The sequence below is a fragment of the Scyliorhinus torazame genome, chromosome 14 (assembly GCF_047496885.1).
Source record: "Scyliorhinus torazame isolate Kashiwa2021f chromosome 14, sScyTor2.1, whole genome shotgun sequence".
Taxonomy (NCBI): Eukaryota; Metazoa; Chordata; class Chondrichthyes; order Carcharhiniformes; family Scyliorhinidae; genus Scyliorhinus; species Scyliorhinus torazame.
The window spans coordinates 58,094,648-58,119,693 of NC_092720.1; the positions used below are offsets into that span (position 1 = coordinate 58,094,648).

The 25,046-nt window shown below is 43.6% G+C and overlaps 1 protein-coding gene across 11 annotated transcripts in view; it reads left to right on the plus strand.

Moving 5' to 3' along the window:
* LOC140389755 (eukaryotic translation initiation factor 4 gamma 1-like) overlaps window positions 1-25,046 on the plus strand; it is a 163,418-nt gene that overhangs the window by 134,963 nt on the left and 3,409 nt on the right. For 9 of the 11 annotated variants that reach the window (XM_072474243.1, XM_072474238.1, XM_072474239.1 and 6 more), the window contains 10 exons: window positions 2,325-2,427; window positions 6,534-6,856; window positions 9,550-9,668; window positions 9,828-10,000; window positions 10,604-10,729; window positions 13,739-13,820; window positions 13,913-14,011; window positions 23,711-23,854; window positions 24,564-24,645; window positions 24,754-24,897. In XM_072474243.1, the coding sequence (XP_072330344.1) occupies window positions 2,325-2,427; window positions 6,534-6,856; window positions 9,550-9,668; window positions 9,828-10,000; window positions 10,604-10,729; window positions 13,739-13,820; window positions 13,913-14,011; window positions 23,711-23,854; window positions 24,564-24,645; window positions 24,754-24,897 (1,395 nt within the window). The remainder of the gene's footprint in view (window positions 1-2,324; window positions 2,428-6,533; window positions 6,857-9,549; window positions 9,669-9,827; window positions 10,001-10,603; window positions 10,730-13,738; window positions 13,821-13,912; window positions 14,012-23,710; window positions 23,855-24,563; window positions 24,646-24,753; window positions 24,898-25,046) is intronic. The other 2 variants (XM_072474244.1, XM_072474248.1) reach the window with 1 other exon arrangement.

Below are 25,046 nucleotides of genomic sequence, written 5' to 3' on the forward strand. Positions count from 1 at the left end.
GCACTGAGACAGCGAGTTCCACAAATTCACCACCCTCTGCGAGAAATAGTTCCTCCTCAGCTTAGTTCTAAATCGATAGCCTCTCAACCTATATCTATGATCCATGTCGGCAGTTAAGAAGGCAAATGCAATGTTAGCATTATGTCAAGAGGGCTAGAATACAAGACCAGGGATGTACTTCTGAGGCCGGAGAATGCCCTTGTCAGACCTCATTTGGAGTATTGTGAGCAGTTTTGGGCCCCGTATTAAGGGTGGGTGTGCTGACCTTGGGAAGGGTCCAGAGGAGGTTCACAAGAATGATCCCTGGAATGAAGAACTTTTTGTATGAGGAACGTTTGAGGACTCTGGTCTGTACTCGTTGGAGTTTAGAAGGATGAGAGGGAATCTTATTGAAACTTACAAGAGACTGCGAGGCCTGGATAGAGTGGATGTGAAAAGGATGTTTCCACTTGGAGGAAAACGAGAACCAGAGGACACCATCTCAGAATAAAGGGACGATCCTTTAAAACAGAGATGAGGAGGAATTTCTTCAGCCAGAGGCAGGTGAATCTGTGGAACTCTTTGCCGCAGAAGGCTGTTGAGGCCAAATCGCTGAGTGTCTTTAAGACCGAGATAGATAGGTTCTTGATTAATAAGGGGATCAGGGGTTATGGGGAGAAGGCAGGAGAATGGGGATGAGAAAATATCAGCCATGATTGAATGGTGGAGCAGACGCGATGGGCCGAGTGGCCTAAATCTGCTCCTATGTCTTATGGTCTTATGGACCTCTGGTTCTAGATTGCCCACAAGGGGGAACATTTGGTCTACGTTTACATTATCAATCCCGTTTAGTATTTTATTTAATAAAACATTTTTTTAAAAAATGGAGTACCCAATAACTTTTTCCCAATTAAGGAGCAATTTAGCGTGGCCAATCCACCTAACCTGCACATCTTTGGGTAGTGGGGTGGAACTCGCGCAGACCAGGGGAGAATGCAAACTCCATACAACCCCGGGGCCGGGAGCGAACCCGGGTCCTCAGTGCCGTAGGCAGCAGTGCTAACCACTGAGCCCCCCGTGCCACCCCCCTTTTAGTATTTTGTATACCACGATCCGACCCCCTCATCCTTCTAACTCCAGGGGGCGTACAAGCCCAAACAGTTAATCTCTCCTCTTACATCAACCCTTTAATCCCCGGAATCAATCTGGTGAAACCTCCTCTGAGCTGCCTCCAATGCCCCCACATCCTCCTCAAACAAGGAGACCAAAACTGGACACAATACTCCGATGTGGTCTTGCCAATACCCTATACAATTGCATCCAAACTGGACCATCCAGAATAAACTCACGCAGACACAGGGAGAACGTACAAACTCCACACTGTCACCCAAAGTCGGAATTGAACCCGAGTCCCTGCCTCTGGTGCTTTGAGGCAGCAGTGCTAATCACTGCCACTGTGCCGACCGTGATTAATAATAATAAGAACCCACAAAAGGAAACGATTGAAATGAAAATCAACAAAAGTAAAATCTGAATGTTTCTTGCCTGGCACCCTCTTTTTCCAATTTGATTTTAATTTTGGTTTGTTTTACTGTACTCTAATCTCTTCAATTTGTCCTTTGCTAGCTACTTCCTCACATCATAAGTATGAAATTTTGCAAGGGGTTTTCTTGGTTGGCACCTCTATATTTGTCAGGTTTGAGGCTGGGCCGAGAATGTCCCTGGTTTGATATGTGGTCCGTCCCAATCCAGGGTCTCTTTACAGGAATGTGCTTTGTGTTGATTTGAGGACAAATGGGTATAGCTAAAATGCCCCAATATTTACTACAACTTTACAAGATAAGGGAGCATATTGAGGAACCTGTCACAGTACTTCCTGCTTAACTGTTTTTCATAAATTGTGCTTTGTTCACTTTTTAAATTTGGCGACATATTACCAGCTTCTATATATCATTGATTGTATATCATATTAGATCGAATGCTGCACAAGAAGTATCATGACTCCTTGCAAAGTAGTGTAATGTTTTCAGGGGCAATGCATTTCTTAAGTCAGTTCAACTTTTAAATTGTTTATCGCTTGATTTGCCTTTGATGCAAATCCCAGGATCCCGTGAGCAACTAAAGATCTACTGATTCTCTCTTGAACAATTCAATTACCTACAACTTAACACTGCAATGAGGTTACTGTGAAAATCCTCTAGCGGCCCGAAAAAGTGCCATAGTGTGGCAACTAGAGGATTTTCACAGTAACTTCATTGCAGTGTTACTGTGCAAATAAACGATGTATTAATTTCTTAATACTGATGACTGCAGGCATAAATAATTATTTCCTGTTTATTACTTAGGTGTGGATTCAGGAAGGCCAACCACAGCCACAGTGAATAGATTTTCAGCTCTCCAACAGTCTTCATCTACAGATAATTTTGATGCAAGGAGGGTTGTACCCAGGTAAATTGATGAAATTGATGCTTACTGGTTACTTGGCTTTTAAATCGGGGACATTAAAATTTAGAATGATGCTTCAATTCCAGATTAGAAATTAAATTTAATTCTGAAATGTGTGCTACCTTGTTGAAATTGCTTAATTTGGAAACATCAACATTGCATGCCTGAAATTAATTGGATCACTTCTTGGCAAGTATTTATTCAAAAGGGGGAGGGTGACCGAAAACAGGAAACTACAGGCCAGTTAGCTTTGCATCTGCAATAGGTAAAATGTAAGGATGTCCATAAGGATTGGACATGAGGTTACAAGGGGACAGATTGTTTGAATGAGTGGGTAATGGTCTGGCAAATTAGTATAATGTGGACAAAAATGAAATTGTCCATTTTGGCAGGAAAAATAAAAAAGAATGTTATCTAAATGGTGAGAGGCAGTGCACCTAAATTCAGACGGCTCTTTCCTAAATGTCTTAGTGCATGAATCACTAGGATGCAGGTACGGTAAGTAATTAGGAAAGCTAATACCGTTTTGGATACTGTTGAGGGGGACGACCTACCAGGTGTAAGCCACGATAAACGGATCTCCAGTACTGAGTCTGTCCCTGTGGCTTAGAAGGGAAGGAGGGGAGAGCAGGAGAACAACAATTATTGGGGACTCTATAGGTAGAGGGACAGATAGACGGTTCTGTGGCAGCGAAAGGGACTCACGGATGGTATGTTGCCTCCTGGGTGCCAGGGTTCATGACGTCTTGGACCGTGTTTTCAGAATCCTTAAAGGGGAGCAGTCACAAGTCATGGTACACATCGGTACCAACGACATAGGTAAGAGAAGGGGCGGGGATTTAAAATAGGAATTCAGGGAGCTAGGGTGGAAGCTGAGAGCCAGGACAAACCATGGTATCATCTCTGGTTTGTTGCCGGTGCCACGTGCTAGTGAGGTGAGGAACAGTGAGAGGGTGCAGATAAACACGTGGCTGCAGGGATGGTGTAGGAAGGAGGGTTTCAGGTATGTGGATAATTGGAGCACATTCTGGGGAAGGTGGGACCTGTACAGACAGGATGGTTTGCACCTGAACCAGAGGGGCACCAGTATCCTGGGAGGAAAATTTGCTCCCACTCTTCGGGGGGGTTTAAACTAATTTGTCAGGGGGCTGGGAAAATGAGCTGTAGTCCAGAAGCCAGTGTTGAGAGTAGTGAGGTACTGAGGAGGGTATCAAGGTTGCAGGAGTGTACCGGCAGACAGAAAGGTGGGTTGAGGTGTGTCTACTTCAATGCAAGGAGCATCCGGAATAAGGTAGGTGAACTTGGAGCGTGGATGGTACTTGGGACTACGATTTTGTGGCCATTACGGAGACATGGTTAGAACAGGGACAGGAATGGTTGTTGGAAGTTCCGGGGTATAGATGTTTCAGTAAGAGTAGGGAAGGTGGTAAAAGAGGTGGAGGAGTAGCATTGTTAATCAAGGATAGTTTAATGGCTGCAGAAAGGCAGTTTGAAGGGGATCTGCCTACTGAGGTAATATGGGCCGAAGTTAGAAATAGGAAAGGAGCAGTCACATTGTTAGGAGTTTTCTATCGGCCCCCAAATAGTAATAGAGATGTGGAGGAAGAAATTGCAAAACAGATTATGGATAGGTGTGGAGGTCTCGGGGTCGTTGTCATGGGTGACTTTAACTTTCCAAATATTGATTGGAACCTCTATAGCAGTTGATGTTATATACATGGATTTTAGTAAGGCGTTTGATAAGGTTCCCCATGGTCGGCTCATGAAGCAAGTAAGGAGGTGTGGGATAGAGGGAAATTGGGCCAATTGGATAAGTAACTGGCTATCACATAGAAGACAGAGGGTGGTGGTGGATGGAAATGTTTCAGACAAGACCAGTTACCAGCGGTGTACCACAGGGATCAGTACTGGGTCCTCTGCTATTTGTGATTTTTATCAATGACTTGGAGGAGGGAGCTGAAGGATGGGTCAGTAAATTTGCTGATGACACCAAGATTGGTGTAGTAGTGGATGAGGTGGAGGGCTTTTGTAGGCTGCAAAGAGACATTGATAGGATGCAGAGCTGGGCTGAAAAATGGCAGAAGGAGTTTAACCCTGATATGTGCGAGGTGATTCATTTTGGTCGAAAACATTTGAATGTGGATTACAGATCAACGGCAGGGTTCCCAGGAATGTGGAGGAACAGAGAGATCTTGGGGTTCATGTCCACAGATCTCTGAAGGCTGCCACTCAAGTGGATAGAGCCATGAAGAAGGCTTATAGTGTGTTAGCGTTTATTAACAGGGGGCTTGAGTTTAAGAGCCGCGGGGTTATGCTGCAACTATACATGACCCTGGTGAGACCACATTTGGAGTATTGTGTGCAGTTCTGGCCACCTCATTACAGGAAGGATGTGGAAGCATTGGAAAGGATGCAAAGGAGATTTGCCAGGATGCTGCCTGGTTTGCAGGATAGGTCTTATGAGGAAAGGTTGAGGGAGCTAGGGCTTTTCTCTTTGGAGCGAAGGAGGATGAGAGACGACTTAATAGAGGTTTATAAAATAATGAGGGGGATAGATAGAGTGGACGTTCAGAGACTATTTCCTCGGGTGGATGTAGCTGTTACAAGGGGGCATAACTATAAGATTCAGGGTGGGAGATATAGGAGGGATGTCCGAGGTAGGTTCTTTACTCAGAGAGAGGTTAGGGTGTGGAATGGACTGCCTGAATAGTGGATTCGGACACTTTAGGAACTTTCAAGCGGTTATTGGATAGGCACATGGAGCACACCAGAATGACAGGGAGTGGGGTAGCTTGATCTTGGTTTCGGACAATGCTCCTCACAACATCGAGGGCTGAAGGGCCTGTTCTGTGCTGTACTGTTCTATGTTCTAATAGAATGTTTTGTTTAATGCGAGAGAAATTGAATGCAAGAGTAGGGAGGTTATGCTTCAGTTGTACAGGACTCTGGCGAGACCACATCTAGAATACTGTGTACAGTATCGGCCTCCTTACTGAAGGAAAGATATAGATGATGCATTGGAAGCATTTTGGAGAAACTTCACTGGACTAATATCTGATGAGTGTCGGTTGCTATGAGGAAAGGTTCTACTTAACCAGGCATTAACCATAGAACTCAGCAGCAGCTAATATTTTTTACAATAAAACACTGAATTTTACAAGAGCAGAGTTCTAATTTTACAGCAATAGGAATATCAGATATGCAACATCCAGTTGCATTCTTTATATTTGCCATACGATCTACTCAAGTATCACAAAATGCTTACTTCCCCGCTGCAGTTTAGAAGAGTAGGAGGTGACTTGATTTAAACTGTAAGATCCTGAGGGGTCTTGGTCTTGACAGGGTGTATGTGTAGCGGATGTTTCTTCTTGTGGGAGAACTGAGAACTTTGAGTTACTGTTTAAAAATAAGGGGCCACCCATTTAAGACCGAGATAAGGAGAATGTTTTTCTCTTGGAGGATCGGGAGTTTTTGGAACTCTCTTCCTCCAAAGGTGATGGAAGCAGAGCCTTTGAATATTTTTAAGGCAGAGTTTGATAGATTTGTGGTAAGCATGAGGGTGGAAGGTTATATGGGGTAGGGAGGAATATGGGGTTGGGTTACAATTGAATAGCAGAGCAGGCTTGAGTACCAAGTGGCCCGCGACTAGTTTGTATGCATGTGGTCTGCAAGTAAGGAATACATGTGCACTTTTTAAAACTGCATAAAATGTGCCTTTAAAAATTGAGGATTAAGCGCTTTACATTACTGAAAACTGTACTTTAGAAATGGAAGTAAGCATTTTGTGATACTTGAGTAGATCGTATGGCAAATATAAAGAATGCAACTGGATGTTGCATATCTGATATTCCTATTGCTGTAAAATTAGAACTCTGCTCTTGTAAAATTCAGTGTTTTATTGTAAAAAATATTAGCTGCTGCTGAGTTCTATGGTTAATGCCTGGTTAAGTAGAACCCATGCTATATCTGGGTAAATAACCTTTGAAACATAATCTAATTTTACTTGCAAATCTAGCAGAAATAAAAGCCATGTGGAAGTGCTGTGGTATGGAATCTGCCTTAATGCAATTCTCTAATCGTGATATTTCTTTTGGCTGGGTGGGTGGCAGCAGGAGTAGTTCAAGTCGTGATAGAAGTGAAAAGGGTGAGCGTGATCGAGGAGACCGATTTGAAAGGAGCGACCGTTCCGACAGAAATGAGAGGAGTGAAAGAAGTGACCGGAGTGAAAAGAGTGACAAAAGTGATCGTATTGAGAAACCAGAGAGAAGTGATCGTAACAGGCCTCCAATTACTAAGAGAAGCTACAGCAAAGAAGTAGATGACCGAAGTAGGGAGCGGGAACGACGAAGCTCTCAAGAACCAGTCAGGCGTGTAGCAAGCATGACAGAAGAAAGAGATCGTGGACATATGCGAGATCGGAGTAAAGAGTCTGGTAAGTTGCCTGATACCATCGTTGGAGCTCATAACAAAAATTAATGTGCAATTCCTAACCATTTAAAGCTGAATTATGACCACTCACTGGAATATTATTCTATAAAACCGGTCTATAATTTTTTCCCCCAACATGTACAGATGTTTAGTCATGTAGACCTATCCATGATTTTGTACTGATTTTGTTTTGAGATTTATCTGGCAAGATTGTTGCGACCCATCACTAGTACACATGACTAGGGATCAAAGCTGACACCTTTGTTTGATCAGTGTACATTGTTGATTCCACACATTTTCTGATCCCTTAGTTCTTAGCCATTTTTGCCCTACTCATGGAATTCTTGTCAATTCTATCCAGTCATGATTACCGCTCCCTGATTTTGAAATTAAAATAAACCGTTGTGTTTTCATGGTTTTTCATGAATCATATCTGGCCCAGTAGGTTCGCTGTTCCGCCTGATTTATACGGAAGTTGTATCCAAATATATTATGGTTCATACTAGGAACATAATGTTCATTTAACTTTTGGGCATGCTCTTCAAACTTCTTTTGTGGCCTTCTTTTCAGCCATAGTGAGTTGCTGGCTTTCATAGAATTTACAGTGCAGAAGGAGGCCATTCGGCCCATCGAGTCTGCACCGGCTCTTGGAAAGAGCAACCTACCTAAGGTCCACACCTCCACCCTATCCCCATAACCCAGCAACCCCACCCAACACTATAGGCAATTTTGGACACTAAGGGCAATTTAGCATGGCCAATCCACCTAACCTGCACATCTTTGGACTGTGGGAGGAAACCGGAGCACCCGGAGGAAACCCACGCACACACTGGGAGGATGTGCAGACTCCGCACAGACAGTGATCCAAGCCGGCATCGAACCTGGGACCCTGGAGCTGTGAAGCAATTGTGCTATCCACAATGCTACCGTGCTGCCCTAAATAATTAGAAAAGGCTTTGTGTGTGGACCCAACTTAATTTTGGCATGTAGATAATGTAGTATTTGGACCGGAGGTTATTCTATTAAAAAATGTTTGCATTTTCATCTGGAGATTGTGCTCCATTATCTGCCACTTTGTTCATTGGATGGGGATTGTTGGGTTAACAGTGCAGATTCTCCTGGAAGCTTGGTTCTGTTCACAGGACTTCAGATAGTCTCAGAAGTTATTTATTGTTAGATGGGAAGAACATTTTCAATACATCGGATAAAATGGTTACACTGAATTTTTGAAAAAAAGAATTTGAGTGTGCAATTGTGATTTTTTTCCAATTAAGGGGCAATTTAGTGTGGCCAGTCCACCTAACCTGCACATCTTTGAGTTGTGGGGGTGAAACCCACACAGACACGGAGAATGTGCAAACTCCACACGGATAGTGACCCAGGTCTTCCGCCTTAGGCGGTTACACTGAAATGGCTAATCTGATATATTTTCCATTATGCCATTCAATGAAAAAATGTTCCAGAATTCGATTAAGTGGCCTGTTTAAGGTTGCGTTGCATACCTTTATAAATTAGCTGTGCAGAGTATCCCTTATTCGAGCACCAAGATGTGCAAACGTTGCCTCAATGCTAAAAATAGGATTCCTTAAAGCTTTCCTTTAATGCTGTCATCCCTTATGGGCCAAATCCTTTTATTACAGTCTTACTGGGGAATTTTATCGTTAGAGAATTTTGAAAAGATTTTTTTTTAATAAGAATGAGCCATTTCATCGACCGTGGGTCATTATACAGTATGAAGTCGCCCCAATGGCAACAAGGCTTTGGGGGGAAAATACTTCTGGGGAAACTCAACACTGGGGAAGAATATGAATTTGACCTGACAAGAAATATCCCTTTTAAAATATTTTTATTCAACCAATTTTCACCATACAAAAGAAAGAAAACAACGACAATCATACAAAACAATCCTGCCCAAAACCAGGAAATACACCCTCCAAACAACCAGTGGTAACCAATTCCCGAAAGTGCATGATGAACAAACCCCAATAATTGTAGGACCCCTCCTTCGACCCCCCTCAGTTCAAAAGTCACCATCTCCAGGATCAAAAACTCCCATCAGGTCCCCCCAACCATGTCGAGGCACAGGGTGGAGAGGCTGACCTTCACCCAACAAGACCCTCCTTTGGTCGCTCAGCGAGGCCAAGGTATCTGCCCCTGCTCCTATCTGCAACTTGGGCTTGGCCAACACCCTGAATATGGCGTCTAATGGACCGGGCTCCACATCTACATGCAAGACCCCCAAGATTGTGCTCAACACCGTCCTCCAAAACCTTTCCAGCTTCGGGAGGACCAAAACATGGTTCACGGAGCCCCTCCCATACCCTTCACAGACATCCTTCACCCCCTTGAACAGCCGGCTCATCCTTGATTTTGTGAGGTGCACCCAATACACAACCTTCAACTGCATCAGCTCCAACCTTGCACACAAAAGTGATGCGTTTGCCCTCCGCAGCACCTCACCACAGTCCCTAGTTGGACTTTTATGGTTTAATGGCAACAGCTTATATTTCAATGCTGTTGTGTGTTTTATTTAGTTCAAGTCAGTAAATAAACACTGATTAAGGGGCAAAAGGGGAGAACACTGATAGATATGCTATTGATCAGCATCTGTATTGTACTCTGAAATATAAGCATTGTAATCTGAACTGAGGGAAAGCTGCAATATGTTTTTAAAACTTAATCCAACTCATTTATCAGTTAAGCTTGAACCGGTCTCTGCACCTGTGGCACCTGATAAACCTGCCCTCTCTGAGGAAGAATTTGAAAAGAAATCGAAGGCAATCATTGAGGAATATTTGCATATCAATGATATGAAGGTAAGCACAAAGTAAGCATGTTAATTATTGTGTGTGATGAAAACGCAATATTCTCTGACCACAGGAGAATGTTTGTACAGATAAATTTGGCATTTTGACATTTTTCAAAAACTATATAATTTCTGAAAGAAACTTGATAGCTTGCTTAATTCTCATTAGGAAGCATTGCAGTGTGTGCAGGAGCTTGAATCACCGAAGACACTGCACATCTTTGTTCGAAGTGGTATCGAGTCAACTTTGGAGAGAAGTGCAATAGCAAGAGAACATATGGGCATGTTGTTGTATCAGCTTGTAAAAGCCGGTACTCTATCAAAGGAACAGTATTGCAAAGGGTAAGTATTGGGCCCTTTAAAGTTTTTGCTAGAAACTAATTATTAAAATATGGAACATTTAGATTTGTAACACGAAAATGTACAGTTTTTAACCAGTCTTCAGTGTATCAACTAACTATATATATATATATATATATATATATATATATATATATAGTTGATACATTTTCATAACTGTTAAATGAATATCCATTAGATTACATTTGCATCTTTTGACTTTACTATTTGACTGATATCTGGAATGGAATTTAAATTAACTTGAGGTATTTAAAATTAATAATGCTGAAGTATTAGAGCTACAAAATTCAGTATCACAATCTTTACATGATATATATTTGTGCTACAAGATGTTTACCTAAAATGTTGGTGCTTTTCTGTTAACTGGTATAAATGTTCTTTTTTTTTTTAGAAATATAAAGCTTTTACTTCAGATATTGCAATATTTGTTTCTTCCTGTTGCCTTTTACAAATGCCTTTTCTGTTCTTTGGTTTTCTTATAGTGACCATAAATAGTTTCTAAAATACTAATTATTTTGGGAAGACGGTGGAAGTTCATTGTTCCACATTAATAACTTATGTATTTTTAAAAATTGTGTACCACAGGCTACATGAAATCCTTGAAATAGCTGAAGATATGGAAATTGATATCCCACATATATGGCAATATCTTGCTGAACTAATTGTTCATATGCTACACGATGGAGGCATACCAATGGGAGACCTTTTCAGGTAGCAATGACACTTTTTGTTGAAATGTCAGTAATTAGTCAAAAATAAAAACTAATGTCATAAATACAAACATTGTAAATATAAATGTAAATATCAGTTAAATTGTGAGATATTGATGGAATTCATTTGTATCATAAATATTCTTTCAAATCCTCTGATGATCAAGTGCATTTTACAGCCAATGAATTTTGAAGTGTGGGCAAACATGTCTGTAAATGTGCACCCAGCAAGATCTTTCAGCAGCAATGAATTGAATGATGGGATTAATCTGTTTAGGTGATGGTGGTTGTGAGATAAATATTAGTTGTGATACTGAACTCCCTTATTGCTATCATGGGATCTTACACAGCTTTCCAAATGGGTAGTTTAACATCACGTCTGGAAAATGGCACCTGCAGTAAAGCAGCATTGAATTGGAATGTTCAAGATAGATTGTACCTTGGCATAGGAGCTTTAACTTATGATCCGATTCTGATGAGAATGTTACCACTAGATTAAGATGATCAATTTCTGACTGTGGTTACAAGTTTAGTTGAGCAGCTCCTGCTGTTATAGAATATCTGTTCAGATTGTGTTCAGTTTCGTGTTGAAAATGGAATGAATGTGTTAGGAGTGCTGGGTGATCAATTTCTACAAACCATTAACTGTGTCAATTTTACAGGGGAAAGTTCTTGCCCCTGGGTTAAAAGGTTGTGGGTTGAAACCCCTTGCTTGAGTCTGAACTGATATCCAGTGCAGTGCTGAAGTTGTTAAAGTTGTCGCCCTTCAGATGAGAGTTTAAAAACAAGGTCCATGTTCAGATGGAATATCCATGTCAAAATCCTGTTCCACTACCTTATGGGGCTGGTTTAGCCCAGGGCTAAATAGCTGGCTTTGAAAGCAGACCAAGGCAGGTCAGCAGCACGGGTTCAATTCCTGTACCAGCCTCCCTGAACAGGCGTTGGACTGTGGCGACTAGGGGCTTTTCACAGTAACTTCATTTGAAGCCTACTTGTGACAATAAGTGATTTTCATTTCATTTCATTTCATTAGAACAGGATTTTGTGTAGGCCAGGGTTTCCCATACTATTTGAGCCATGGAACCCCTAGTGACCTCCCAAGGCGATCAGGGGAACCCCAAGCATTCTCATAATGTCAATCTCCATTTATTTGCTGCAAAATAGGTGCAAACGCAGTAATTAAATGTAAATGAGTCTTTTCCAGCAATATATTAATCTGATAATTAAAACGTTATCTGATTAAAAATATGTAAGTCTTGCCTTCTGTCATTTTGAATGGGAGAAATTATGCTGGAAAGTTTTTCAAACTCACCCACACGCAAGTCCCTGATTCACATTCGCACACATCTGTCTCACATTCAGGCTCTCTCTCTCTCTCTCTCACATGCCTCTCGCACTCACACGTGCTCACCCTGCATTCTCTCACGTACAACCGTGTACTTTCCCGAGGCCTGGCCCAGCAACAGTGAGATGGAATCGATCAAATGGGAAAATAAGAGCAAGGGGCGAAATTCTCCGGAAACAGCGTGATGTCCGCTGACTGGCGCCCAAAACGGCGCAAATCAGTCGGGCATCGCCCCGCCACAAAGGTGCGGAATGCTCCGAATCTTTGGGGGCCGAGCCCCAAGCTTGAGGGGCTAGGCCGACGGCGGACGAATTTCCGCCCCGCCAGCTGGCGGAAAAGGCCTTTGGTGCCCCGCCAGCTGGCGTGGAAATGACATCTCCGGGCGGCGCATGCGTGGGAGCGTCAGCGGCTGCTGACTGCATTCCCGCGCATGCGCAGTGGAAAGAGTCTCTTCCGCCTCCGCCATGGTGGAGACCGTGGTGAAGGCGGAAGGGAAAGAGTGCCCCCACGGCACCGGCCCGCCCGCGGATCGGTGAGCCCCGATCGCGGGCCAGGCCACCGTGGGGGCACCCCCCCGGGGCCAGATCTCCCCCCCCCCCCCCCCAGGACCCCGGAGCCCGCCTGCGCCGCCTTGTCCCGCCGGTAAGGTGCTTTAATCTATGCCTGCGGGACAGGCATTTTAGCGGCGTGACTTCGGCCCATCTGGGCCGGAGAATCGCCGGGGGGGCCCGCCAACCGGCGCGCCGCGATTCCCGCCCCTGCCGAATATCCGGTGGTGGAGAATTCTGCAACCGGCGGGGGCGGGATTCACGCCAGCCCCCGGCGATTCTCCGACCCGGCGGGTGGTCGGAGAATCTCGCCCATGGTGTCTCAGAACACGATGATAAACTGACTAGTCATCCTATCAGCATCCAGTGCTCCAAGAGACCTTGCTCTGATTGGTCCATTTGATTTCTCTAATTTTTAAAATTTTGTGCATTCGAACCGGTTACGTAGCGGCCACCAGCTTCGCAGATCCCCTGGGGGCCCTTCATGGACTCTTGGGAGTTCAGGGAGCCAATCTGTAGCAACAATTCTGCATTGATCACAATTTGCCAAAAACCACCAGAGTTGACTGTTCACCTCACTGTTGTCTATGGGATCTTGTTCTGCACAAAGTAGTTAGTGTATAATTTTAAAAAAACAAACATTTTTGGAGATGATTGAAAACTGTCCATAAGAATGAAAGCCTGTATTACTTACTATCTGCTGGATCCATTCAAAATAGAGCATGTAAATGCAGGGCTTAATGTGAAGAGGTGACTTTCTCTATTGTAAAGCTGACTTTGGTTATGCGAGGTTCTTTGCTAGGGACGACACTACAAGTGTATACCTGTCAAAGCCTCCTTGGAGCTCTGATTCATGGCTTCAGTTGGGGGGGGGGGGGGGAATTGAAGATTATCTTTTTGATTATACAAAACCGTTTAACCTGGCTGATAAGTGCTTTAATTTGGCCTGATTTAATTTGAGCATGCTTTGATTCTGAATCGACCAATGTGCCATTCACCGTCTGCCAGATTCTTCATTGGGTCACTTAGGAAAAGCTTGGCTGACCTGGAAGTAAAATACTCACAGGGCTTTGCGTTTTTATTTTGTGAAATTAATGTTTTTTAATTGTTCTGGCAGAGAGGTGGCTAAGCCACTTATCACCATTGGAAAAGCTGGCCTTCTGCTTTCTGATCTTCTGAGTTTACTTTGCAAAGGAATGGTAAGTTTGTGATTACTTGATGTGAGTTGATATTTCTATCTTCAAGTTTATAAATGCTGCACGCTGAATCATTTTTGTCATCAATCTTGCAGAGCCGTAGGAAGGCAGGTTCTTTATGGAGAGAGGGAGGTCTGAGCTGGAAGGAATTCCTTCCTGAGGAAAAAGACATTAACCAATTTGTCACTGAGAAGGTATTTACTTACTGTTTGTATCTGTTATTTGTAAGACCAGGGCCTAGAAGTACACTTGGCATATAAAGCAATTTGAGAGGCATATTGTTGACTGTAGGTCCATTGCTGCCTTGAATGGCAGCCCTTTACATAGATATGCAGTGCTATTCTGAATTAGTTGCCAATTTGGGAAATCTGACTTCAATGATATCCCACTCTAATTTTCTACCTTTTAATCAATTTTGGGACTTTTTTTTGATGTGGTACTTGAGTGCACCCAGTCATGCAAAGAGCTCATCAGTTCAGACTTAACTGGCATATATTGGAGCATATAATCTGGTATTTGTAGATTGATGGGGCTTAAGTTTTGTACTTCATAATTGACCAAACCTCTGCAATTATTGGTGCTAAGGCAATTATTTTTTGCCAAAGGTGGAAGAGGAGTGCAGGAGTAGGCCTTTTGGCTGTTCGGGCCTATTCCACTTTCAGCAAGTCCACCTTCCTGCACTAGCCCCATATCTTTTAATTCCTTCACTAACCAAAAATCTATCAATGTCTGTGAATGTAATCGATGATTGACTGAACATCTGCACCTCTCTGAATTACAGTGAATAACCACTGTGCTACCGTGCCACCCCCTACTTCTGGTTCCCTCTCTAGCCGGTACTACACTAGCCAGCTCTATTGATACAGCTGCACTGCTAATGATTACCCCCCTCCTCCCAAACTGGGGGAGCTCGTATTCCCGAAATACCTCCATGGGTAACCAATTGTCTTTCTCTCGCTCTCTCTCTCTCTCTCTCTCTCTCTCTCTCTCTCTCTCTCTCTCTCTCTCTCTCTCTCTCTCTCTCTCTCTCTCTCTCTCTCTCTCTCTCCCTCTCCCTCTTCCTCTTCCCCCCCCCCCCCCCCCCCCCCCCCCCCCCCCCCCCCATCCATAGGATCCAGGCAGGTTATAATAGTTCCTTTGTCCCAGGAACCAATCTAATAAACTTTGCACTCCCTTTCGAATAAAAATGTCCTTCCTCATGTAAGGACACCAAAACTGCACACACTACTCCATGTTTGGCCTCACTAATGTCATGTAGAATTATACTCCGACTTCGGACTTCCGGTTGCGGCTATGCGGAGCTATGTCGCACATTCGGCGGCTCCCGCAAAAACGGACTTTGGGGCTCTTTTCAGAGCCCCCCAACATCACTTTTTTTGACGTTTCCTGGTGTGGGAAGGAGATTATAACAGCTCCCAGATAGTATATGGCTTCTACTAAAAAGGTGGTGGCGGACCTGAAGAAGTGGCAAGGGAAGAAGAACAAAATGGCAGCGGGCAGTGACCAGGCAGCGTGGATGCAGTGGGCGGAGGAGCAGCAGGAGGGTATCCAGCGCTGCTTCAGAGAGATTAAAGTGGACCTGCTAGAGCCGATGAAGGTTTCTTTTGATAAGCTGCTGGAGACACAGACGGCCCAGGGGGTGGCGATCCGCGAGGCTCGACAAACTATCTCCCTCGACAACGAGGACGAGATCTTAGGCCTGGCGGTAAAGGTGGAGGCGCTCCACACGAAATGGCAGGAGCGGTTCGAGGAGATGGAGAATCGGTCGAAGCGGAAGAATCTGCGGATTCTGGGCCTCCTGGAGGGGCCGGACGTGTGGGGGCCTATGTGGTCACCATGTTGAACTCGCTGATGGGAGCGGGGTCCTTCCAGGGTCCCCTGGAGCTGGAAGGGGCCCATGGAGTGCTGGCGAGGAGGCCCAAGGCTAACGAGCCTCCGCGGGCGGTGCTGGTGAGGTTCCATCGGTTTGTCGATCGGGAGTGTGTGCTCAGGTGGGCCAAGAAGGAGAGGAGCAGCAGGTGGGAGAACGCAGAGGTTCGAATATACCAGGACTGGAGTGCGGAGGTGGCGAAGAGGAGGGCCGGGTACAATCGAGCGAAGGCGGGTACTGCACAGGAAGGGGGTGAAGTTTGGCATGTTGCAGCCGGCGCGACTGTGGGTCACCTACAAGGACCGGCACCATTATTTTGAGTCTCCGGAGGAAGCGTGGGCCTTTGTTCAGGCCGAGACATTGGACACATATTGAGGGTCGGGCTTAGCAATTGGGGACTGCGGTTGATATGGGTTTTTTTTTTTTGCTCTGCATTGCTCCTGGTTTCTTTTTCTCTGTGTTTTTCTCTTTCGGGTCGGTGAGGGTGGTTGGGGCGGGTTGGGCACTGTTTTGGTTGGGTTGGTCGGGGGGGGGGGGGGGGGGCCTCTTGGAGGGGGGTAGGTAAACGGAACAGGGGTGGTGGACGGCGGTGAGATGGGGCCCCGCGGGGGAGGGGGAGGCCCGAGTCGGGGGTGAGGGGACTGGGCCTGTAAAAGGAGCTGCGTCAGAGGTGGCGGGGCCGGGTAGGTGGAAAGCGCGGGCTTTTTCCCTTGCTGAAGACAGGAGGGGGCGGGGCCGGGGCGGGGAAGCGAGGGTTGTTTCCCGCGCTTAGAATGGAAGGGGGAGGGGGAGAGCCTGTGGATGGGGAACAGGGAAGGGGGAGGGGGAGGGAGAGAGCCTATGGATGGGGAACAGGAGAGAAGGGTGTGTCACACAATGGGAGGAGTCGAAGGAGTGGCGGGAGTGGCCGGCCTGTCAGCAAAAGTCAGCTGACTTGCGGAAGTGCAATGGGGGGAGTAAATCAGCTAGGATGGGTCCCAGCCCGAGGGGGGGGGGGGCGTCGAGTTGCTGCTGCTATGGTCAAAGGGGAGCTGGAGCGAGTGGGGGAGGTCGAGACGAGGGTATGCCACTGTGGGGAACGGGCCGGGTGCGGGCGCGTGGCTGGCTGAGGAGGGGTCATGGCTAGTCGGTGGGGGAGGGGGGCGGGTAGCCCCCTGATCCGGCTGATAACCTGGAATGTAAGGGGACTGAATGGTCCGGTTAAGCGAGCCCGCGTGTTCGCGCGTTCTTTAGGCGGTGGCAACCATTCTTAGACTTCCTGGCAGAACGGTAGACATTGGTCAATGGCAGCAGCAACTGGGGGGGGGGGGGGGGGGGGGTTACTTTATTTTTGTTTTTGTTATTTACACTGAAGGGTCTGAGGGGGTGTATATAACTTGTGTTAAGTCGGGGGTGTTAATGTTTATTTGTTATTCATGTACAGGGGGGGTATGGCGGGTTGCTTTTCTAGACTATGTTTTGTACTTAACCCTGTTGGGTTATTTTTTCATTTTGTTATTTATATTTATGAAAACCTTCATAATTATTCTTTTTTTTTTAAAATTATACTCCGACTTCTTTACTCTTTCTTACACTCTAATCCCGATGTAGCAAAAGCTGTTATACCATTTTCTTTCCTAATTGCTTGCATGGTAACTCCGATTCATTGACCAGGGCACCCAAGTCCAACTGAATGCAAACATTTCCCATCTCTCTCTCCATTCAAAAAATACTTTTTCGTTTTCTATTTCACAGTGGGTAACTTCACACTTTACAACATTATATTCCATCCCTCATCAACCTGTCCATAAACCTTTGTCGTTTCTTTTTGTGGCCTCCTTGCTACTTTCTCACTTAATAGATTTTTCTAACGCAATTTTACTTGGGAAGATCATGTTGATTTAGCTTAGTAATATTTTTTTTCCAAACAAAATTTTACTTGGAAAGATCATGTTGACACAGCTTAGTAGTATGATTTTTTAAATAATGGGATTATATTTGCTGCTTCATAATCCTTGGGATCTGTTACAGAATAAGACATTCTGGAAGATGAAAGCAATGTATTCACTCTTTCCTTAAAACCCAAATGTGTAGATCTTTAGGTTCAGGTGTTGTCACCAGTTGGACCCACATTTTCTCCATTATTCTTTCAAGTATTTTATTCAATATTTCTGTTCAGTTTCCTTACTCCTCATTATAATTTTATCCATTTGTGCCTCTAATGTGCCCACATTTACTTTCTCTAATCACTTCTCATTTCTGTACTTGGAGGTTTTTGTACATCTCTATTTTATTTTCTCTTTCCGTTTCAATTTCTCAACCTTTTGTTGCGGAGTTTTGAAATTTGGATTTTTATTAAGTGCAAGTTTATTAAGTTCAAATATTATCTCCCTATTACAAACCTGATAAACAAAGGTAAAGCTGCACTGATCCACCAACATGCTGCATGCAATTATGATACCTTGTGTTTTACAATATATAAACTTGCCAATCCACCTAAAAACATGCTCTTGTGTGAGTGACAAAAACTAGATAAATATCCAGGCTTATTTTGGGATGGATAAAAATCTGGGCATTTCCCTCCAGCCATTCTAGGCAATCAAAATGAGTTTAGGATCTTACTGTGGTTTGGAATTCGCTGAAGTATCCAATTGTTGTATGAGGTGATATCTGCCCGAACCAGAAATGGTTCCAGTTCGCACTTGAAAGAATTCAGTGCATCCATGTTCACCAGATGTGGAAGCAGACTGTGTCAAGAGTTTCACTATAAAATCATAGAACATTTGAAGCATACAAGGAGGATATTCTGTCTTTTGTGTCCATACCAGCACTCCACAAGACCAACTGAGCTAGTCGTTTTGCTTCAAATGCTTATCTCATTTCCTTTAGAAAGCATGATTGAATCTACCTTTACCACACACTCAAGACAATAAATTCCAGACCCTTAACATTGCTGCATTTTTAAAAAGGGTTTTCTTCATGTCACTGTTTATTCCTTTGCTAATCGCTTTAAATCAATGTCTTCTGGTTTCTGACTCTTCTGTCATGTGTGTGGTTTCTCTCGTCTATTGTACCACTCAAGATTTTGAACATCTTTGTCAAATATTCTCTCAACCCTTACTTTAAGGAGAACCACCTCAGCAAAGGCCACATCGGCTCTTTTCCCTAGTCCTGATAGTTCCCAAACTCCAAAAGTTGGCTCGAGGTCGTGGTAATATTTCCACCTCTACAATTTTTGATAATGTTTTAAATACCGAGGACAAAACCCCACTTATCGTGGACATGACCAGAACATGTGGACGTGGTTAGCTGCTTACACCTCTCACATTTATTTTCTACTGCTCTGAAGAATCTGCTTATTCTTTCCTATGTCATATGAGCCCTACGTAGAATTGTATTAAGCTTATCCTAGCATATGAAGATGTAATATTGACCCTGTGCATAATTTCACTCTGTAGTCCCCATTCCAATTCCATATCCAACTCTTCATTTTGTGTTTCTCCCTCAAAGTTTGCGAATCTAAAAGGGCGGCGCGTGGCACAGTAGTTAGCGCTGGGACTGCGGCGCTGAGGACCCGGGTTCGAATCCCTGCCCTGGGTCATTGTCCGTGTGGAGTTTGCACATACTCCCCGTGTCTGCGTGGGTTTCACCCTCGTAACTCAAAAAAATGTGCAGGTTAGGTAGATTGGCCATGCTAAATTGCCCTTAATTGGAAAAAAAATACGAAAAATAATTTGGTACTCAAATTTATAAAAATAAAAGTTTGCAAATCTACCCCCCCCCCCCCCCCCCCACCCCCCCACCCCCCCCCCCCCCCCCCGTTTCTATATTTCTGCATCCCATTTATAATGATATCCTACATTTTATATTGCCTCATTCCTTGCACCAAAATGTATCACTTCATATTTCTCTGCATTGAATTTCATTTACCACATATCCACCCTTTCTGTCCATATTGCCTGAATACTATCATTATCCTCATGATTCACAAGACTTTGCTGAAAATTTTGAAATTGGGCCTTGTGTACCAATCTAGGTAATTAACATACATCGAGGGATCGACAGTGGGCTTAATACCGAACCACAGGGAACCTCGCAGTTTACTTTCCTTCAGTCTGAAAAATAACCATTCATCATTGCTCTTCACTCACCGAGCTTCATATCCATACTGCCACTGTCTCTGTTATTCCATGGGATTCGCCATTGTTAATTAGCCTTTTCGGTTGCATTTTATCACATGCCTTTGGAATTCGAGAATCCCACGCATACCAATTCAGCCACTCAGTTACCTCATCAAAACACTCAAGTTGAACACAATTTACCTTGAACAATGCAGTTTACAATTGTGACTTCTGATCTTCCCTAACTTACTTAATGGGAGGAAATATCAGGTCAAACAGAATCTATTCCCTTCATTTTATAAACCTCAATTATAAGATTCGTAAGTAAGTTTATGCTTCTCTAAAGTGTAGGATCCCAACTCTTTTAACCTGTCTTGATAACTGATGAACTATATGTGATTAGTCTAGTAGTCCTCCTCTGCACCCTTTCCAAATATTCACTGTGACCCACTGTGAAGGGACTAAATCTAGGTACAGTATTCCAAGTGAGGTATGACAAAGAATTGATGGATGTTTAGCAATCACCCTCCCTACATGCATAACATTGCACTTACTGAAAGTGCTCTTTGTTTGCAGCCATGAGCCCAATCTTCCAACACATCAACATCTCCCTTCGTGCAGGTGCACATCATCGACATCTCTAACCCTCACACCTTAGTAATGATTACTTTCTTTATATGACACTTCTAATGTAATCATGGTCCCAAGGTGCATTTCATGAGCATTGACATCTAGACATTTGAGATATTAGGTCAGATGACTAAAAGCTTGGTCTAAGATTTGAGTCTTCAAGAGAGGAAAGTTGGATAGAGAGATATATGGATGACATTTTGGAGCTTAGGCCCTATGTAACTGAAGGCACACTCAACAATGGTGGAATCATTAAAAATCGGGCATACTCAAATTGGAGGAGTGCAGTTATCATGAGGATTGTTTGCTGAAGGAGATTATAGAGATATGGAGGGATTTGAAAAATGTTGCTTCACCAGGAGCTATTGTAGGTCAGCCAACCAGGGCAATGGGTGCATGGGACTTGATACGAGTTAAGACACAGGCAACAAAGTTTTGGATGACCAAGTACGGACAATTGAAAATGTGATACCAGTCAAAAGTGGGTTGGAATTATCAAACCTAGAGGTAATGAAAGCATGAACAAGGTTTTCAGCAGCAAATGAATGGAGATGGACAAAGTCGGGCAGTGTTATGAAGGTAAGGATAGATGGTCTTGGTGAAGAAACAGTAAGTTGGAAGCTGGTCTCCAGGTCAAATATGATACCAAGATTGCAATCAGACTGGCTTAATCTCACTGTTGCAATGAGGAATGATAGAGTCCATAGCCAGGGAGTAGAATTTGATGCAGGAACTGAAACAATAGTTTAAGTCTTCCCAGTATTTAATTCATGGAATTTCTGCTCATCCAGTACTGGATGTCGGGGTATACAGTCTGATAATTCATTAACTGTGGAGGGGTCAGAGAGGTTTTGGTGGAGTAGAGCTGGGTGTCGTCAGTATAGATATGAAAACTAACGCTCTGATTTTGGATGATGTTGCTGAGGTCAGATGTTGATGGGCAACAGGAGGAGACCAGTGATAGATCCTCGGAGGAAATGGAGGTAACGGTGTAATAGCAAGAAGAGAAGCCATTGCAAGTGATACTCTAGTTACGATTAGGCAGCTAAGAATGGAATCAGAGGACAGTTGCATGGCATTGGAGGATAATAGTGTGGTCGACTGTGTCACAAGGCTGCAGAGGTGGAGAAGAGCGAGGATGTAAACTTTACTTTTGTCAAAGTAAGTTCCTTGTGAGTGTCCCTATTATGTCTCTGTTCATCTAAGCAATCAAAAGAACATAAAAAATATGAGCAGGAATAGGCCATGGTGCCCTTTAAGCCTGCTATGACATTCATGGCTGATCTGACTTTGGTCTCAGCTCCAATTTGTCGCTTGTTCGATGTAACTCTTGACTGCCCATTTTAGTTCAAAATTTGTCCATGTTCAATATATTCAATAAATCAGCCTCCATGTTTCTCTGGGCTAGAGAATTCAAAAAGATTCTGGATCCAAGAAGCAATTGCTCCTCATCTGTCTTTTTTTAAATTTAGAGTACCCAATTCATTTTTTTCAATTAAGAGGCAATTTACGTGGCCAATAAACGTAGCCTGCACATCTTTGGGTTGTGGGGACGAAACCCACGCAAACACTGGGAGAATGTGCAAACTCAACACTGACAATGGCCCAGAGTGATCGAACCTGGGACCTAGGCAGCAGTGCTAACCCACTGCGCCACCGTGCTGCCCCTCCCCTGTCTTAAATGTGCAGCCTTTTATGCTAAAACTAATTTCCACTGGTTTTCGATTCCCCCAAGAGAGGAAACATCCTCGTTCTATCTACCCTGTCAACCTTCTTCCTTCCTCCTAAACAAAAAGGCCCGGCCTGCTCAACCTTTCCCGAGAAGACGACCCTTTCATCTCCTGAATCAACTTAATGGACCTTTCTTTACTGCCTCCAAAGCAAGCATATCCTCCCTCATATATTTGAGACAGAAACTGTATATAGTACAGTTCTACAGGTGTGATCTCACCAATGGTTCTGCAGTTGTAGCAAGGCTTCCCTACTTTTATACTCCATCCCCATGCAGTACAGACCAACATTCCATTTGCCTTCCCACATGCTGCACCTACCTACCTGCATGCAAACATTGCGTCTCATATGCCAGGATACCCAAATTCCTCTGACCTGCAGTGTTCTGTAGCATCTATTCATTTAAATAATAGCTAGCTTTCCTGTTCTCCCTACCAAAGTGGGTAACTGCCAAATTTTTGGCCACTCGCTTAAAATTCCTACATCCCTTACCATGAATATACAAATTATTTATTCAAGTCTCTGTTATGTCATTATTTCACATTATTAATTCCCCATCCTCATTCACCTTGCGGGACCAATATTTAGCTGCTTTATGTATGTGTAGAAGCTCATAATATCTTGTTTTTATTATTCTTGCTAGTTAATTCCCATCTATTTTTAAGTCATCCTTTTATATCCCCAATAATTTCTTCAATCTTCGTTCTTGTTGCTGATAGCCAAACTTGTAGGCCTACAGCTATCTGGGTCCACCTTGGTATTGTTTTTAAAGGATTGGATGCCATTTACCTCCTTCCGAATCATGCGGACCAATTCCGAAATGAGCCGTTTAAAATAAAGGTAGAGCTTATGCACATATGTCCCATCTCCCTCAGGACCCTGGGTGGTTATCATCTGGCTCAGCTACAGTATATTTTTAAGTTCAATTCTTTCCATAAACAAAATGTTAATTTATAATAGAAGTTTTATCAAAATTATTAAATTCTAATAGCTGAGCGTCATCTTCAGGAGTAAAGACTTGATTCAGAGTACCAATTTATATTTCTGACCAATCCAGTGAGTCATTTACAATCTGTCCTTGGACATCACGGGCAGTACGGTAGCCTTGTGGATAGCACAATTGCTTCACAGCTCCAGGGTCCCAGGTTCGATTCCGGCTTGGGTCACTGTCTGTGCGGAGTCTGCACATTCTCCCCGTGTCTGCGTGGGTTTCCTTCGGGTGCTCCGGTTTCCTCCCACAGTTCAAAGATGTGCAGGTTAGGTGGATTGGCCATGATAAATTGCCCTTAGTGTCCAAAATTGCCTTTAGTGTTGGGTGGGGTTACTGGGTTGTGGGGATAGGGTGGAGGTGTTGACTGACCTTGGGCAGTGTGCTCTTTCCAAGAGCTGGTGCAGACTCGATGGGCCGAATGGCCTCCTGCACTGTAAATTCTATGATAATCCTTCAGTGACACAATGTACCCTTTGATCTCTCTGACTCTTCACTTACCATAATTGGTATATCTGTAGGTAACTGAGAAATTAGAACAAATTTTTTTTAATACTATTTACTGCTTTATTAGAAAGTGGAGTTTACTGTGGGAAACGAATCTGGTCCAGAAGAAACGTCAAGCAAAACTGAAATATCTTTTGATGATCTGTGTGATCAGTTTGATAAACTGATTAAAGAGAAAGCTGACAACCAAAGAATATTTGACTGGATTGAAGTAAGTTTGTTACATCGTTATAGTTAGCTTTTTAAAAGATTAATTGAGGAGCAAGAAAGATCTGTGTGGAAAGAAAAGACTTGCATTTATATGGCTGCTTTCATGACCATAGAACGTCCCAAAGCATTTTAAATCCAATTAAGTACTTTTGAAATAAAGCCACTGTAGTAAAGTGAAAGACATGGCAACTAATATGTCCATAGCAAGTTTGCACAAACCGAAATGTGATAATGATCAGTTAATCTGTATTTAGTGATGTTGATTGAGGGGTAAATATTAGTTCGGACATTGGGGATAAACTCCCCATCTCTCCTTCAAAATAGTTCCCTGGGATATCTTGCGTTCACCTGAGGGGGCAACTTGAGCCTTGGTTTAACGTCTCACCTGAAAGATTGTACCGTGGACATTGCAACACTCTGAGTGCTGCTCTGGAGTGCTGGCTCATGCCCTGGAGCGAGACCTTAACCAACAACCTTCTGACTCAGATGGGTGTGTTATCAAGTGAGCCATGACTGATACTGTGGTGAGACCTGGATTGAAAAAAACTGATGGGTGGATGAATTTTCATGTATAAAGTGGTATTGTAAATACCAATTGTATGGGGTTTCATCAATACAGTATGCATAGTTATACAAAATAATGGCCAATGTAGAGTTTACAATTGAAATTGCCTAATCAAATTTTTTACTTTGAATTTTTTCTGCTACAGGCCAACCTTGATGAAAAGCAGATGATTTCACCACTGTTCATTAGAGCATTAATGAAATCTATATGCCATTCTGCTGTTGTATGTAAGTACATTTTTTTTTTTTTTTTTAAATCTGTTTTGGGAGAAATATCCACTTGCCAGTGTTTTAACTCTTTCTCTTTCCTTGCTTTCCTCTCCTTGCCTCTTTTAGTTGAAAACCCTGTTCGTGTGGATTCAGAAGTCGTCCAAAACAGAGTAAAAGTCCTAACAAAGTACCTGAATTCTGATCCCCAGCGTGAACTACAAGCACTCTATGCCCTTCAGGCCTTAATGGCCAAGTTAGAGCAGCCACCAAGTAAGTGTGTTTTTTTTGCTTTGCGACACTTGATTGACCTGCAGTCTCTCTCTCCTCTCCCCTCTCTCTCTCTCTCTCTCTCTCTCTCTCTCTCTCTCTCTCTCTCTCTCTCTCTCTCTCTCTCTCTCTCTCTCTCTCTCTCTCTCTCT